This window comes from Mobula hypostoma, chromosome 9 (assembly GCF_963921235.1).
Source record: "Mobula hypostoma chromosome 9, sMobHyp1.1, whole genome shotgun sequence".
NCBI lineage: Eukaryota > Metazoa > Chordata > Chondrichthyes > Myliobatiformes > Myliobatidae > Mobula > Mobula hypostoma.
The window spans coordinates 62,257,936-62,277,027 of NC_086105.1; the positions used below are offsets into that span (position 1 = coordinate 62,257,936).

Sequence of the window (19,092 nt, forward strand, 5' to 3'; positions counted from 1 at the left end):
ACTTGGTGAAGTAGTAAATCATTTCATTTTCACTCCTGACATTTGTAGGCCTCAATGCTTGAAACCACAGTGAGCAAAACAATTCTAAATTGTCGTACTTCTTATTTCTCACCAACTATCTGTAACAAAAGTCATTGTTTTTGACTACAAACACATGAAACTAGCGCTATTTAAAAGCTACACACATCAAAGTTGCTGGTGAACGGAGCAAGCCAGGCAGCATCTCTAGGAAGAGGTACAGTCAACTTTTCAGGCCGAGACCGAGTCCTGACAAAGGGTCTCGGCCTGAAACGTCGACTGTACCTCTTCCTAGAGATGCTGCCTGGCCTGCTGCATTCACCAGCAACTTTGATGTGTGTTGCTTGAATTTCCAGCATCTGCAGAATTCCTCGTGTTTGCTATTTAAAAGTTGTCCATATTCAGCACAGTGTGGTGTCTAATGGCCACACGAGTGCTCATGACTGTTGCTAATTAGAAGATTTTCTGCAACAGTCTCCTGTCCCAATTAAGCAGCATGATGTCCCAAGTAAAAGAAGGGAATCATAGAACATAGAACATAGAAATCTAAACCACATTACAGGCCCTTCAGCCCACAATGTTGTGCTGACCATGTAACCTACTCTAGAAACTGCCTAGAATTTCCCTAGCACATGTTTTTCTAAGCTCCATGTACCTATCTAAGAGTCTCTTAAAAGACCCTATTGTATCCATTTCCACCACAGTCGTCGGCAGTGCATTCCACACACCCACCACTCTCTGTGTGAAAACTTACCCCTGACATCCCCTTAGTACCTATTTCCAAGCACCTTAAAACTATGCCCCCTCGTGTTAGCCATTTCAGCCCTGGGAAAAAGCTCCTGGCTATCCACACGATCAATCCCCCTCATCATCTTATATACCTCTGTCAGGTCACCTCTCATCCTCCGTCACTCCAAGCAGAAAAGGCCAAGTTCATTTGACCTGTTCTCATTAGGTACATCCTCCAATCCAGGCAACATCCTTGTAAATCTCCTCTGCGCTCTCTCTATAGTATCCACATCCTTCCTGTAGTGAGGTGACCAAAACTGAACATAGTGGGGTCTGACCAAGGTCTTATAGAACTGTAACATTACCTCATGGCTCTTGAACTCAAACCCACAATGATGAATGCCAACACTCCATATGCCTTCTTAACAGCACTGTCAGCCTGCACAGCAGCTTTGAGTGTCCTATGGACACGGACTCCAAGATCTCTCAGATCCTCCACACTGCCAGGAGTCCTGACCATTTTCTCGACTAGTTTTAGTTCTTTAAGAGTTGTGTCAAATAAGTGGCTGCCCTGATTAACCGACGACACAATTAACCAGAGTCCACTGTAATATGTATGCACGGTGCTGTGAAAAACTTACTTGCAGCAGCATCACAGTTATATGGAATCAGATAAGCAGCATTCACAAGAAAAACATGAACAGAAATGATAAATTATTGATAGAAAATCTGATAAGATTTGGAAGTGTGGCTGAAATATTGATTTTTTTCTCTCTCTGTTTCCAGCAAATTCTCAATTACGCAAACACCACGTTGAATGGTAGACAGTTTGTGGAAGTTCTCACTGATCGATCTGTCAAAGGCACCCTGTTTGTTCCGGTCAACTCTGGATTCTATAGAAATACGGTAGGAATTCAAAGTGCTTTCAGAACAAATTAAAATGAACTGAGAGGGGCTAACTAAGAACCAAGGGACACAATCCTACTTACGAAAAATATTAGTAATGGGGATAGAACATTCAGCCTCCTGAAGCTGTTTAGCAATTTAATAAAATTATGTGAATCACAGTAATCTGAGCAATTTTGGGCCATTTATCTAAGAAAGGATGTGCTGGCATTGGAGAGGGTTCAGAGGAGGTTCATGAGAATGATTCCAGGAATGAAAGGGTTTATAGCTGAGGAATATTTGATGGCTCTGGGCCTGTGGTTCTGGAGTTTGGAAGAATGAAAGGGGATCTCATTGAAACCTTTTGAATAGTGAAAGGCCTCAATAGAGTTGATGTGGAGAGGATATTTCCTACAGTGGGGTAGTCTAGGACCAGAGCGCACAGCCTAAGAATAGAAGGACTCTTGAAAACAAAGAGGAGGAAGACTTTCTTTAGGCAGATATTGATGACTCCGTGGAATCCATTGCCATAGACAGTTGTAGAGGCCAAGTCATTGGGTATATTTAAGCAGAGGGTGACAGGTTCATACTTAATAAGGGTGTCAAAGGTTATGGGGAGAAGACAGGAGAATGGGGTTGAGGGAAAATAAATCTGCCATGATGGAATGGTGGAGTAGACTTGATGGGCTGAAAGGCCTAATTCTGATCCTATGTCTTATGGTCTATGATCTAATTGTAACTTCAACCATTCCTTACTTTCTGTCGAACCCTTCTTACTAAGAATGTACAGTCCACACGGCAGAAATGCAATCACCGGCTGACTTCCCACTCGATGTCTGTAGCCCTGCAGCAGCTGGCAAGTCCATTCTGCCCGTCTCTGGAACTCTTGTCGTATGTAATGGCTGTACATAAATCGGGCAGTTGGAACCTAGGGAGGCCCTGTATGTAATCCTGCTTCTGTCCTTAGAGGAAGAACGTTTCAGAGACTCTGCTAAGAGGGAAGAAAATTCTCTCATCACAATCCTCACTGTTTTGAACAGTGATCACTAATTCTAGATTCTCCGTCATCATCCTATCCACGTCCACAAGTAATCTAACTTTTGGAAGCAACACACACAAAATGCTGGAGGAACTCAGCAGGCCATGTAGCATCTTTCTATAGGCATCCATTAGTCTCGTGAGACCATGGATTTGCACCTTGAAAAGTTTCCAGGGCGCAGGCCTGGGCAAGGTTGTACAGAAGACCAGCAGTTGCCCATGCTGCAAGTCCCCCCTCTCCATGGCACCGATGTTGTCCAAGGGAAGGGCATTAGGACCCATACAACTTGGCAGCGGTGTCGTCGCAGAGCAATGTGTGGTTAAGTGCCTTGCTCAAGGACACACACGCTGCCTCAGCCAAGGCTCGAACTAGCGACTTTCAAATCACTAGACGAATGCCTTAACCACTTGGCCATGCACCAACATTCATGTAGCATCTAGGGGAAAGAGTTTTGGGCCAAGCCCCTTCAACAGGACTGGAAAGGAAGGGAAGAAGAGGAGAGAAGTCAGTGTAAGAAGGTGGGGGGAGGGGAGGAAGAAGTACAAGGTGGTAGGTGATAAGTAAAACCGGGAGAGGGGGAGGCGTGAGGTATAAAGCCGAGAAGTTGATTGGTGAAAGAAGTAAAGGGCTGGAGAAGGGGGAATCTGATAGGAGAGGACAAGACCAAGGAAGAAAGGGAAGGGGGAGGAGCACCATAGGGAGGCGATGGACAGGTAAGGTGATGAGGTGAAAGAGGGAAACAGGATTGAGGAATGGTGGGGGGGGGGGTGTGCAATTACTGGAAGTTCGAGAAATTGGTGTTCATGCCATCAGGTTGGAGGTTACACAGACAGAATATAAGGTATTGCTCCTCCATCCTGAGTGTGGCCTCATTGCAGCAGTATGGTCCGGCATGTTGGAATGGGAATGGGAAGTAGAATTGAAATAGGTGGACACCACCAGGAAATCCCGCTTTTTGTTGCGCATGGATCGAAGGTGCCTGGTGAGGCAGTCTCCCGATCTACATTGGGTCTCACCGAAATACAGGAGGCCACACCAGGAGTACCAAGTACAGTAAATGACCCCGAAAGACATCGAGAACTTGGGGACAGTATTACATGCTGGTATTTATGTGACAATAATAATTTATAAACCAATTTTCCAAATTTACCAATTTATTGGTTTCAAGGTTCTTGCAATAGAATTACTATATATCCCAACTACTTGTGACCACCTGACAACACCCTCCCAGTAAAATAATCAACAGGGCTGTGGCATCTCATATCAGGATATCCGGCTGGTTGACAGATGGGATACATTGACTAAGCACTAACAATGAATGTTTTTACTCGCAGACCCTGTCCGGTCGGGACATTGAGTATCACTTCACTGCTCACAGCAGCTACGTATACCACAAAATGCAAAATGGAACCGTCCTCCTGAGTAAGATCGGTCAGTCTCTGCTCATAACAGACACAGAAAGTAGTCTCCCTCCGATCCCTGAGTTCACTCAGCAAGGCAGAAAGCAAGTCAACGACAGACCAATTGTTGCCTGGGACATAGTTGCCTTAAATGGTGTCATGCATGCTATCAACAAGCCTTTACAGGCACCTCCTGAACCTGTAAGTAATTATACAAGACATAAAATAAACACCATAAAACCATTAGGCACAGGAGCAGCTTTTAAATAGCATTAGTTGCATGTGTTTGTATTCAAAAACCAATGATTTTTGTTACTGATAGTTGGTGAGAAATAAGCAGCAAGACAATTCAGAATTGTTTTGCTCACTGCAGTTTCAAGTATTTAGGCTTGGAGATGCCAGAAATGGCCAGGAGTAAAAATCAAATGATTTCACTACTTCAACAAGTTAGGGGCTACAAAGAATTTGAAGGTATCAATAATCATCTTGAATGTTACAATGACAATGAAAATTTGGAGGATGCAACCTTTGATACCATTGTAAGAAGGCAGTCATTAACTCCATTGAGTGTCTATACTGATTTTGTCATTTACTGTCAATCAAAAGAACACAGTAGAACAATTTGGTTCTTGGGGTTCCTCTGTCGATAACTATTAGGAACTAATACACAGTTTTATAGTTCTGGTATTGATACCATTTTAATTTGTTCTGTATTTCATTTAAATACATAATTTGCTACTCAGTTAAACAGTAGTTCATCTTTTTTACACCTTTTAAACTATTTCCATAAAACTTCAGCTAATTGTGACAGCAACTTAAATGGGTCAATGTAATAGGCCCGATTTTTCCCAATTAACCAGAATCTACTGTATTCCCAATGACTTTTCCTCTGCAGCTGTCTGTGCTAAAGAAATTCTTCCTCATCTCTCTTTTGTTTCTTGTTCCAGACTCCAACATTTTCAATCCTTCTTCCTCCGGTATTTATGTTCTGTCCAGCCTCCCTCTAACAGACCTGCCTCATCAGATCATCCACCATTCCTTCTCCTCCACAGACGTTCAGCTCCAGCACTAATTTCTGATCCGACTATGGGAAGGTCAAAAAGTGACGAGATATTTGCTCAAAGCATTCATTTTGACTGTATAAAAACCTCCCCACCGCTCTATTCAGACCCCACATTTCCCAGATCCCAATCCCCTTGAAGGCTTTCAGTGCTATTGTGGAAATCAAACTGTGTCTGAATCTGCGTGTGGCACCACTTCCAGAAGGCTGAATGTACCACCCTTACTCCACTCTTGATAGCAGTAAGCAACTTATCCATAAAAACCTCTCTAAGTCTCTCTTACTCACTTTCTCCATGTAGGTTTCTCCTTAAATACTCATCTCTTTGACCAAGTACTCAGTCACCAGTCCTTATATTTGGATTAAACTTCCATAATTGCTCCTGTCAGTCCATTACACATCCATCTTCCCCTCCGTGGACTCCATCTACACTTCCTGCTGTTTCTGGAAAGCAGCTAACATAATGAAGGATTCCCACACCAGGTCACTCTCTGGTTTTCCCCCATTTCCTTCGGGCAGAAGATGTAAAACTTAGAAAACAGGCACCACCAGGCTCAAGGACAGTTTCTATCCTGCTATTACAAGAATCAAGAATCTTGAATGGACTTCTTTTATGATAGAGATGAACTCTTAATTTCTCAGTCTACTTCATCATAACCTTTGGACTTACTGCCTCCTTATCTGCATTTTTCTCTGTAACTGTAACGTTATATTCTGCATTCTGTTATTGCTTTTCCCTTGCACTGCCTCAGTGTACTGATGATAGACCACACTTGTGTTCAGGTCAGGTCACCTCATTCTAGGAAGGATGTGAAAACTTTAGAGAGGGTGCAGAGGAGACTTACCAAGATGCTGCCCGGACTAGACAGCATGTCTTATGATGATAGGTTGAGTGAGATATGGCTTTTCAAAGTTCAAAAGTTCAAAGTTCAACATAAATTTATTATTAAATTACAAATAGATCACTATATACTATCTTGAGATTTATTTGCTTGTAGGGCATTCACGGTAAATACAAAGGAACACAATGGAATCAATGAAAAACAGGACGGACGAACAACTAATGTGCAAATACAAAAAGAAAAATAAGCAAACAAAATAATAATAATAAATAAGTAAGCAGTAAATATCAGGAAGATGAGATGAAGAGTCCTTGAAAGTGAGTTGTTTGGAGGAATAGTTCAGTCCTGGAGTGAGTGAAGCTGAGTGAAGTTATCCCCTCTGGTGCGTTCTTTGGAGCAAAGGAGGAGAGTTGATGATAGAGGTGCATAAAATGATATAAGGCATAGATCAAATGGACAGCCAGTGACTTTTCACCAGGGCAGAAATGGTTAATACAAGGGGGCATCATTCTGAGGTGTTCGGAGGAAAGCATAAGAGGGATGTGAGAGGTAATTTGCACAGAATCTGGTGGGTGCGTGGAACGCCCTGCCAGAGGTGCTGGTGGGGACAGAGACATTAGGGGCACTTAAGAATTTTTTAGATAAGCACATTGATGATTGAAAACTGGAGGGTTACGTAGGAGAGAATGATAGATAGAGTAGGATAGAGTTGGCACAACATCATGGGCCAAAGTTCCTGTACTGTAATGTTATACATTCCACATTCTATGCCCTAATGTTTTGGATGATCTGTAAGAATACCATGGAAATCAAAGTTTTTCCACTGTATCTCAACACGTCACAATAATAAACCAACTACTATTACTGAAAGACACCGTAGATCACTTTTACAATATTAACAATGGTAGCTTAACACACAAGACTGTTGCTGAACCACTACTGGAAATGTAATAACCTATTGTCTGTAACTAGGTTAAACCTACTGCTGTGCACGTTGGAGTTGGCTTAGGAGTATTCTTTTCCTGTCTGCTGGTAATAATTAGTTCGACAGTTGCTGCATATTGTTACTACAATCACAGACAAGGACCTTTCAGCTTCCAGTACTTCAAGGTAATACACTCTGATGCCACTTTATTTGGTACACCTGTACACCTGCTCGTTAATGCAAATATCTAATCAAGCAATCATGAGGCAGCAACGCCATGCTTAAAAGTACACAAAAATGGTCAAGAAGTTCAGACCAAACATCAGAATGGGAACAAAATGTGATCTAAGTGATTGTGACCATGGAAGGATTGTTGGTGCTAGACGGGTTGGTTTGAGTATCTCAGAAACTGCTGAACTCCTGGCATTTTTCCACACAACAGACTATAGAGTTTACAAAGAATGGCAAGAAAAACAAAAGGCACCCAGTGATCAGCAGTTCTGCAGGCAAAATCGCCTTGTTAATGAAAGACGTCAGAGGAGAACGAGCAGTCTGAGTCAAACTGACAGGAAGGTGACAGTAACTCAAATAACCACACTTTACAAGTGTTGCACAGAAGAGCATCTCTGAATGCACAACACATCAAACCTTGAATTAAACGGGCTACAGCAGCAGAAGACCAAGCAGAGATCTGTGGGTGTGTGAAACACACTGCTAGCAGTGGTGGTAGAGGTAGATACATTAAATACATTAAAGATCTTCATTTGAGTTTATATCTTCATGGACAGCGAACCCAATACCATCACAACCACACTTCCAGCACAGTCTCTGAGCTGTGGTCCTTTTGTTTCAATAGTAGTTTATACTGGATGCAAATAATCCTCTTTCTACATCACTGCATAGTATGGAAACTGCACTGCTGCAGACTGGAAGGCTCTACAGCAGGTAGTCAAACTTGTTCACCGCATCACCAGCACATACCTACCTGCCCTCAAGGAGATGCATATATACAGAAAGATTACTTCATGAAGGATCCCACCCACCCTGCTCATGGACTGTTTGTCCCACTCCAATCAGAGAGGAAGCTATGTAGCATCCACACCAGGACCACCAGACTCAAAAACAGTTATTTTCCCTAAGCAGTAAGGATGATCAACACCTCCATTCATTAACCCTCCCCTCCACAAACCCACCCCCCCCGTACTACAACTTTATCATTTCCTGTCAGTCACCTTACATACGTACACTCCAGTGCCAAGCGTCACTTTATGCACATACAATCAATGTATGTATATAAGCTATCTTACGCATTTATAGTGTTTTTAAAAAAAATTGTGTTCTTTATCTTATTGTGGGTTTTTTTGTGCTGCATCAGATTCAATTGTTCCATTCTCCTTTGTATTTATGAACTGGAAATGACATTAAACAATCTTGAATTTTAAAAACAATTACACGTTGCATGAATCTGATCCCATTTCTAAACCTAACAAATGTTTCGGTATGTGCAAAGATTCCCATTCAGTCAATGATTAGAGATTATGGGATTCACAAAACCCTCTCTTCCAGATTCATCCAAACTAATCATTTGGCCGTACAAATCTCCAGGATTTCTGTCCACTTCCAATTCTGGCCTCCAACTATACTTACTACTTAATCATTCTACCAATGCGATCAATCACGGCCCACACCTCTCCAGACCTCTGTCCTTCTTTAAGGCACTTCTTCCAGCCTACATCTTTGATTTATTCATTAATTTAAAGATACAGCACAGTAACAGGCTCTACTGGCCCAACAAGCTCATGCCACCAAATTAGGTTCATGTGACCAGCTAACGTAGGTTTTTGGAATATGAGTGGAAACCCAAGTACCCACAGGAAACCCACACGGTCATGGGGAAAACTTTAAAAGTGGTGTTGTAGGAACGTTATTCTAACCACTAAGTCACCATGCCTTTGACTTGGCTTTTCACTATCTTCCCTAGTATCTCCTGATACAACTTGGTGTCATTTTACTTCCACAGTCTGAAGATGAAGAAGGTGTATCAGCATTTGATGACGAGACTCCTTCCAGGTTCAATAACCCAATGTACAGCCAGTTCACATCTGCAGATGATGGTGAAGATCCCTTCTCTGTAAGTTACACCAGGAGGTGATTGGTGAGGAGTTAAATGTGTGTCTTCATTGTTACCACTTTGAAGGAGTACTAACACATCTAAAAGGGTTGTCAATAGGATTATTTGAACAGATTTATATAATCCTCGTTCACAATAGAAGAATTCCATATGCTTCAAATTTTGAAATTAAAACAGAAAATGTTGATGGAAGGTCTTTAACTTAAAACATTAACTCTTTTCTACTTTCCACAGATGCTGTCTGACCTGCTGAGTATTTCCAGCATTTTCTGTTTTAATATAATCTCAAAAGTTCCTAATAAAGTACTTTTGAAGTGTAGTAACTACAGGAATGTTGAAATTACAGCAGCTATTTTGAACCAAACAAACTCTCATATGCAGCTATATAATAAAGACATGAGAAGTATATTAACAAAGTTAATTCAGATTGGCCAGGACTCAGGGATAATCCATGTCTTCCTCAAGATTGCATTTCGGAGTCTTTTTGCCATGGTAATGAAGCACCATTACCATTTTACAAGGCAATGAAGTACCGTTATTTAGCATATGATGTGCACATTAGCGGTTGCTGCGAAAGGAGTAGGGTTGCCAACTTTCTCACTCCCAAATAAGGGACAAAAGTAGCAGTCAAATACGGGACACTTGTGTTCACCCCGAGGAAGACTACCATGACCATGAAGCCTTGCGCGGGCACCTGTGTGCGTATATGTGACGTGCACATGGGTGTACACGCCGATTTTTTTTCTACAAGTCAGTTTTGGCTTAATCTTCCTGATTCTGTTAAGTGAAACTACACTCTACATATATTACTTCTACTTTATATAGCCTGTGTATTTATCATATCATTCCTGCTTTTACTATATGTTAGAGTTATTTTCAGTTTTGTGTGTTATTTGGTATGATTTGGTAGGTTATTTTTTGGGTCTGGGAACGCTCAAAAATTTTTCCCATATAAATTAATGGTAATTGCTTCTTCACTTTACGCCATTTTGGCTTACGAACGGTTTCATAGGAACGTTCTACCTTAGCGGAGGAAATATGGGACAAGGCAGTCCCGTATGGGACAAACCAATTTAGCCCAATATACAGGATGTCCCGGCTAATACGGGACAGTTGGCAACCCTAGAAAGGAGAGACTGAACAACCAAAAGACTCAGCCACTAAGCACATACACCACTTACTCGTGCCCACGCTGCAGGAGAATATGTGGATCCCAGATTGGTCTCTACAGCGACCTGAGGAATAGACAACCCCTTAGGAGAACATCATACTAAACTCCAGTAATCGCACTGCTGCATTAAAATGCAGAGCAAGTGGTATGAGATGATTGCTGCCATTTTGCATATATTCATAAGGATGCTACAAAGACTGAAGGGCTCAAGTTATAAGAAGAGACTATTTTGGCTAGGGCTTTTTCTCCCTGAAGAATTGGACGGTGAAGGTGACCTTGTATATAAAACTATGAGGGAAGTAGTTAAGGTGGATGGTCACAATCTTTTTCCTAAGGTTGGGAAGTCTAAAAACTAGAGGGCATGGGTTTAAGATGAGAAGGGAAAGATTTAAAGGTGACCTGAAAGGCAACATTTTTCACCATGAAGTTGATGAGCATATATTATTAGCTGCCAGAGCGAAGTAAGCTGTAGAGCTAGATGGTGTGTTGCCTCCCTGGTGCTGGGATCCAGGATGTCACAGACCGATTGCAGTGAAGGTGAACATCCAGAAGTGGTGGTGCATGTCAGCACAAGTGACGTGGGGAAGAAGAGGAAAGACATTCTATAGCGTGACTTCAGAGAACTCGGTAGAAGGCTGAAAAGCAGGACTTCCAGGGCGGTTATCTCCGGTTTGCTTCCAGTTCCCTGTGCTGGAGTGGTCAAGAACAGGGAGATAATGGATCTGAGTGTGTGGCTGAGGAACTGGTGCAGGAAGCAAGGATTTACATTCTTGGACCACTGGGGTATGTTTCGGGGTAAGGATGAATTGTACAAAAGGGACGGGTTGCACCTTAATAAGCGGGGCACCAGCATTCTGGCAGGCAGGTTTGCCTCTGCAACACGAGTGTGTTTAAACTAAGTAGTGGGGGTGGGGGGACGAACTGGAAACATAAGGATGGAGATAAAGGAAAGTGAGAATAAGAAAAGTTAAGAAAGACAGCAGAATCAACAGAGCAGAAAGCTCAAGAAGGGATCGTACAGTATGGCCAAGTGAAATAGGAACTGATATGGGAGGTGAGGGGAGTAATGAATTGAAAGTATTGTATATGGATGCCCGGAGTATAAGAAATAAAGTGGATGAGCTTGAGGCACAGTTGGAAATTGGTAAGAATGATGTTGTGGGAATAACAGAGACATGGCTTCAAGTGGACAGGGCCTAGGAAATGAATATTCAAGGATATACGTCCTATGGAAAGGACAGACTGATGGGCAGTGGGGGTGGGGTGGCTCTGTGGGTGAGGAATGATATTCAGTCCCTTGCGAGGGGGGACATAGAATCAGGAGACGTAGAGTCAGTATGGATAGAACTGAGAAATTCTAAGGGTAGAAAGACCCTAATGGGAGTTATCTACAGGCCCCAAACAGTAATCTGGATGTAGGGTGTAAGTTGAATCAAGAGTTAAAATTGGCATGTAGCAAAGGTAATGCTACAGTTGTTATGGGGGACTTCAACATGCAGGTAGACTGGAGGAATCAGGTTGGTACTGGACCCCAAGAAAGGGAGTTTGTGGAGTCCCTCCAAGATGGATTCTTAGAACAGCTTGTACTGGAGCCTACCAGAGAGAACGCAATTCTAGATTTAGTGTTGTGCAATGAATCGGATTTGATCAGGGACCTCGAGGTAAAGGAGCCATTAGGAGGTAGTGACCATAATATGATAAGTTTTAATCTACAATTTGAGAGGGAGAAGGGAAACTGGGAAGTGTCAGTATTACAGTTGAACAAAGGGAACTATGGTGCTATGAGGGAAGAGCTGGCCAAAATTCAATGGAACAATACCCTTGCAGGGATGACAGTGGAACAGCAATGGCAAGTGTTTCTGGGAATAATGCGGAAGGTGCAGGATCAGTTCATTCCAAAGAAGAAGAAAGATCCTAAGGGGAGTAAGGGGAGGCCGTGACTGACAAGGGAAGTAACGGACAGTATAAAAATAAAAGAGAAGAAGTATAACATAGCAAAGACTAGTGGGAAGCCGGAGGATTGGGAAACTTTTAAAGAGCAACAGAAGGTAACTAAAAAGGCAATACGTGGAGAAAAAATGAGGTACGAAGGTAAACTAGCCAAGAATATAAGGGAGGATAGTAAAAGCTTCTTTAGGTATGTGAAAAGGAAAAAAATTGTTAGGACCAAAATTGGGCTCTTGAAGACAGAAACGGGTGAATGCATTATGGGGAACAAGGAAAAGGCAGACGAGTTGAACAGGTACTTTGGATCTGTCTTCTCTAGGGAAGACACAAACAATCTCCCAGATGTAATAGTGGCCAAAGGACCTAGGGTAATGGATGAATTGAAGGAAATTTATATTAGGCAGGAAATGGTGTTGGATAGGCTGTTGGGTCTGAAGGCTGATAAGTCCCCGGGACCTGATGGTCTGCATCCCAGGGTACTTAAGGAGGTGGCTTTAGAAATCGTGGACGCATTGATAATCATTTTCCAATGTTCTATAGATTCAGGATCAGTTCCTGTGGATTGGAGGGTGGCTAATGTTGTCCCTCTCTTCAAGAAGGGAGGAAGAGAGAAAGCAGGGAATTATAGACCAGTTAGCCTGATGTCGGTGGTGGGAAAGATGCTGGAGTCAATTATAAAAGATGAAATCACGACACATCTGCATAGTAGTAACAGGATTGGTCCGAGTCAGCATGGACTTACGAAGGGGGAATCGTGCTTGACTAACCTTCTGGAATTTTTTTGAGGATGTAACTATGAAAATGGACGAGGGAGAGCCAGTGGATGTAGTGTATCTGGACTTTCAGAAAGCCTTTGATAAAGTCCCACATAGGAGATTAGTGGGCAAAATTAGGACACATGGTATTGGGGGCAGAGTACTGACATGGATTGAAAATTGGCTGGCTGACAGAAAACAAAGAGTAGCGATTAATGGGTCCCTTTCGGAATGGCAGACGGTGACCAGTGGGATACCGCAGGGTTCAGTGCTGGGACCGCAGCTGTTTACAATATATATTAATGATTTAGATGAGGGGATTAAAAGTAACATTAGCAAATTTGCTGATGACACAAAGCTGGGTGGCAGTGTGAAATGTGAGGAGGATGTTATGAGAATGCAGGGTGACTTGGACAGGCTGGGTGAGTGGAAAGATGCATAGCAGATGCAGTTTAATGTGGATAAATGTGAGGTTATCCACTTTGGTGGTAAGAACGGGAAGGCAGATTATTATCTAAATGGAGTCAAGTTAGGAAAAGGGGAAGCACAACGAGATCTAGGTGTTCTTGTACATCAGTCACTGAAAGCAAGCATGCAAGTACAGCAGGCAGTGAAGAAAGCTAATGGCATGCTGGCCTTCATAACAAGGGGAATTGAGTGTAAGAGCAAAGAGGTCCTTCTGCAGCTGTACAGGGCCCTGGTGAGACCACACCTGGAGTACTGTGTGCAGTTTTGGTCTCCAAATTTGAGGAAGGACATTCTTGCTATTGAGGGAGTGCAGCGTAGGTTCACAAGGTTAATTCCCAAGATGGCTGGACTGTCATGTGTCGAAAGATTGGAGCGACTGGGCTTGTATACTCTGGAATTTAGAAGGCTGAGAGGGGATCTTATTGAAACATATAAGATTATTAAGGAATTGGACATGCTGGGGGCAGAAAGCATGTTCCCGCTGATGGGTGAGTCCAGAACCAGAAGCCACAGTTTAAGAATTAGGGGTAGGCCATTTAGAACGGAATTGAGGAAAAACTTTTTCACCCAGAGAGTGGTGGATATATGGAATGCTCTGCCCCAGAAGGCTGTGGAGGCCAAGTCTCTGGATGCTTTCAAGAAAGAGATGGACAGAGCTCTTAAAGATAGCAGAGTCAAAGGTTATGGGGATAAGGCAGGAACTGGATACTGATTGTGGATGATCAGCCATGATCACAGTGAATGGCGGTGCGGGCTCGAAGGGCCGAATGGCCTACTCCTGCACCTATTGTCTATTATAAGACTACCATGTTTGAAAGACATTTGGACAAGTTCATGGATAGGAAAGGTTCTATCCAGTGACTAGGGGTATTCCACAGGGATTGATGTTGGGACCATTTTTTGTTACGTTGTATGTCAATGATTTGGATGACAGAATTGATGACTTTGTGGCCAAGTTGGCAGAACGTTACAAAGGTAGGTGGAGGGTCAGGTAGTTTTGAGGAAGCAGGGAGACCGCAGAAGGACTTAGACAGATTAGGAGAACAGGCAAAGAAGTGGCAGATGGTGTATTGTGTCAGGAAGTGTATAGTCATGCACTTTGGTAGAAGGAACAAAAGCATAGACTGTTTCCTAAACAGGGAGAAAATTCAAAAATTCAAGGTGCAAAGGGAATTATGCAAGATTCCCTAAAGGTTAATTTGCAGTCTGCATCAGTGAGGAAGGCAAATACAATGTTAACATTCATTTCAAGAGGACTAGAATATAAAAATAAGCATGTAATTCCGAAGCTATATAAAACATGAGGCCTCACGTTGGAGTATTGTGAGCAGTTTTAGCCCCTTATCTGTGAAAGAATATGATGACGTTGAAGAGGGGTCAAAGGAGGTTCACAAAAATGATTCCAGGAATGAAATGCTTATCATATGAGGAGCGTTTGATGGCTCTGGGCCTGTACTTGCTGGAATTTAGAAGAATGAGGGGGGATCTCTTTGAAACCTGTCAAAGGTCGAAAGGCCTCGAAAAAGTGGATGCAGAGAGGATGTTTTCTATAGTCCTGTAGTGGAGGTGACTAGGACCGGAGGGCACAACCTCAGAATAGAGGGGCATCCATTTAGAACAGAGATGAGGAGGAATTTCTGTAGCCAGAGGGTGGTGAATCTGTGAAATTCATTGCCACAGCTGGCTGTGGGGGCAAAGTCATTGGGTGTATAAGGTGGAGCTTAATAGATTTTTGACAATTCATGGCATGAAAGATTATGGGGAGAATGCAGGAGAATGGAGTTGAGAGGGAAATGGATCTGCCACGATCAAATGGCGGAACAGGCCCGATGGGCCGAGTGGCCTAATTCTGCTCCTCTGTTTTATGCTCTTATGGTTCTGGGCCAAATGCATACAAATAGGACAAGTTGGGGAAGGCAGCTGGATGACCTGGGTTGACGGCCTGTTCCCACATTGCTTAACTCGACTCATGACCTAATCCCACTTCAAATAACAAACATCATGTTTACTAAAACTAAATCACTGGTGAAAGGTTTCTCCCCGAGTGGGTCTGTTGGTAGATGAGGAATTGATCCAAGTAGCCTGCAACATCCCAGACCTTAATTCTGCAGGAAGAGGTCCTCTACCTTTCTGAAGTCAATGAACCAGTGTCCTTGAAAGTGTGACTGAAGTACCACCCAGTGCGAGAAACGTCACACCACATAGTACATAGAACATTACAGCACACTCCAGGCCTTTTCACCCATGATGTTGTGCCAACCTTTTAACCTACTCTAAGATCAATCTAACCCTTCCCTCCTACATAGCCCTCCATTTTCCTATCAATCATGGTTAGGAACAGTCAACATGGATTTGTGCATGGAAGGTCATGTTTGACAAATCTTACTGAATTTTTTGATGAGGTTTCTAGGAAAGTTGACGAGGGTAAAGCGGTGGATGTTGTCTATATGGACTTCAGTAAGGCCTTTGACAAGGTTCCACACAGAAGGTTAGTTAGGAAGGTTCAATCATTAGGTATTAATATCAAAGTAGTAAAATGGATTCAGCAGTGGCTGGATGGGAGACGCCAGAGAGTAGTGGTGGATAACTGTGTGTCAGATTGAAGGATGGTGTCTAGTGGTGTGCCTCAGGGATCTATACTAGGTCCAATGTTGTTTGTCATATATATTAATGATCTGGATGATGGGGTGGTAAATTGGATTAGTAAGTATGCAGATGATACTAAGATAAGTGGTGTTGTGGATAATGAAGTAGGTTTTCAAAGCTTGCAGAGAGATTTAGACCACTTAGAAGAGTGGGCTGAAAGATGGCAGATGAAATTTAATGCTGATAAATGTGAGGTGCTACATTTTGGTAGGACTAATCAAATTAGGACATACATGGTAAATGGTAGGGCATTGAAGAATGCAGTAGAACAGAGGGATCTAGGAATAATGGTGCATAGTTCCCTGAAGGTGGAATCTCATGTGGATAGGGTGGTGAAGAAAGCTTTTGGTATGCTGGCCTTTATAAATCAGAGTATTGAGTATAGGAGTTGAGATGTAATGTTGAAATTGTATAAGGCATTGGTAAGGCCAAATTTAGAGTATTGTGTACAGTTCTGGTCACCAAATTATAGGAAAGATGTCAATAAAATTGAGAGAGTACAGAGAAGATTTAATAGAATGTTGCCTGGGTTTCATCTCCTAAGTTACAGAGAAAGGTTGAACAAGTTGGGTCTTTATTCTTTGGAGCATAGAAGGTTGAGGGGGGACTTGATAGAGGTATTTAAAGTTATGAGGGGGATAGATAGAGTTGATGTGGATAGGCTTTTTCCATTGAGAGTAGGGGAGATTCAAACAAGAGGACATGAATTGAGAGTTAGAGGGCAAAAGCTTAGGGGCAACATGAGGGGGAACTTCTTTACTCAGAGAGTGGTAGCTGTGTGGAACGAGCTTCCAGCAGAAGTGGTTGAGGCAGGTTCGATGTTGTCATTTAAAGTCAAATTGGATAGATATATGGACAGGAAAGGAATGGAGGGTTATGGACTGAGTGCAGGTTGGTGGGACTAGGTGAGAGTAAGAGTTCGGCACGAACTAGAAGGACTGAGATGGCCTGTTTCCATGCTGTAATTGTTATATGGTTATATGGTTATATGTGCGTGGCCAAGAGTTCCTTAAATGTCCATTGTTCTGCCCTTGCTCAATCGTTTTCCCTGTTTTCTTAAGCTAGATAGGTAGGTAACTCCAGTCCTAGCGTTCCTGTAGATGAAGGTGGTTTTATTATTCACTAACACATTACAGTACGCAAGGAGCCGGTGTAAAAAGACAGTGCTTCTCAGCATTCTTATGAAAGGCAGATTCAAATATTGACTGAAGTTCCTTCGACCTCTAACAAGTGTTTCTAAACGAATGAATGAATATACAAGCGATTATATAATAGCTGCTTTCACCGTCAAACCCTGGCACATCTTTGTATTCCACGGAAACAGCCAAACCAACATTAAGTGAAACTGTTCTGTCGTCTCTGCTTCTCAAGAGCAGTGACACAGCCAGTTGAGTTTCTATCCACTTGATGGAATGATGGAGCAAACTAAATGGGCCGAATGGCCCAATACTGCTGTTATGTGTCAGGAGTTCCAATGAACTGGGTTCTAGTGCTGCCTGTGAGGATTCTCCCTCTGACCAAGTGTGCTTCCTTCAAGTCCTTTGCTTTCCTCCCATGTCCCAAAGACATGCAGGTTGGTAGATTGTAAATTGTAAATTGCCCCTGGTGTGTAGATGCGTTGTAGAAGAGGTAACAGAGAAAATCTGTGGGGCAAATATGATTGATCTGTGAGTTTGCATGACTCAATGGGCTGAATGGCTTCTGATGTTTAACAAAATATGGGGGTCGGAGAAAAAAAGCATTTCCTCTTTTCCCAAGTTGGCTCCTCTTACCATATAGGTTTGGTTAGTGGGAAAGGGTACCTACAAAATATCAGAATCCCTTTATTGCCAGTGTGTGAAACATACCAGAATTGATTGTGGTTTGATGCCGAGTATAAAACACAGGACAATACTATAACAGACAACACAACAGTAACCAACAATTTACAAGACAATAGTGCAAACAGCCATGAGCAATTAACGGTTAGCAGAACACTCACATGCATAAACGTCAATAATCAGACTTAAATAAATGAGAACATCTGAACAGATTAGGTAATTATCAACAGAACAAGGAGAACAGGATAGACCATTTAACTGTCCCTGTACAGCATCCGTTAGGGTACTACACCTGAGAGAGTTTGTTGAGAAGCTGGATAGCTACAGGAAAACAGCTTCAGAGATGATGTGTAGTCCTGGTGATATACACCTGTAGACACAATTGCCAGATCACATCAAGTAATTATCTCTTAATTTTCCACAGGATGAACATTGATGTCAACGGATATCAGTCTTCAACAATAGAAGCATCTACATCGATATGCGTGGGCCTCACTACCAAAAACTCTGAACAATAATCATTTGGTAGCCATCATAAGTTACCTTGACAACAACGTTTATGGCCTTGTCACCAGTGAACTTTGGAACCAAAGGCAGATTAGGAGACAGAGAACATTGTTAATTGATCAAGGAGAAGGGATTGATGAAAATTAATTCTATGTTTAAAGTATCTTCCAGTATCCTCTCAAATAAAATCAACTCATTTGCCTAGAGCAATGACTAAGGTTATGAAATGTAGCTGAGGGACCTCAAAGTGAAAAAGAAGTGCTTAAAATCTGGTGTATGCAAGAAAATTTTAGGAACTAATGTCTAAAAAAATTGGGCTGCATTTTTATTTGAATTAAAAAGCCTTGGTTGAATTAGAAATTGGGCTCTTCTACTTGTTTCTCATTCAGAAACACAAGTTTGAACTACCTTTGTCTGGGCACTGTAATTGCTAAAGTGGTACAGATGTGTGTGTGCATCTGCGGTCACATCTGGCTGGCAGGTCTTCTGCTGCAGATGTTGGGCAGGGTGCACAAAGCCCACACCACGCCGATACCAATGTTGCCCGAAATAATCCTGCCCTTGCACTGCTGACTGTTTTTGATTCCTGGAAGCATACCCCTCCCTAGCAGAATCCCAGGAAGAGATTGTGAGCCAGCTGGAGATTGATTGTGGATTACTGGTTGTTGCAACAGCCATCTGGATTACGGCAGCTGGTTCTGGACTGCCTGGGTATTACTGGTTGTTGCAAAGATCCTACCAGGATTTCT

The 19,092-nt window shown here is 42.5% G+C and overlaps 1 protein-coding gene across 6 annotated transcripts in view; it reads left to right on the forward strand.

Moving 5' to 3' along the window:
- stab2 (stabilin 2) overlaps window positions 1-19,092 on the forward strand; it is a 215,217-nt gene extending 196,125 nt beyond the window's left edge. For all 6 annotated transcript variants that reach the window (XM_063058388.1, XM_063058389.1, XM_063058392.1 and 3 more), the window contains 5 exons: window positions 1,534-1,653; window positions 4,006-4,272; window positions 6,946-7,083; window positions 8,919-9,029; window positions 18,261-19,092. In XM_063058388.1, the coding sequence (XP_062914458.1) occupies window positions 1,534-1,653; window positions 4,006-4,272; window positions 6,946-7,083; window positions 8,919-9,029; window positions 18,261-18,272 (648 nt within the window). In that variant the 3' untranslated portion in view covers window positions 18,273-19,092. The remainder of the gene's footprint in view (window positions 1-1,533; window positions 1,654-4,005; window positions 4,273-6,945; window positions 7,084-8,918; window positions 9,030-18,260) is intronic.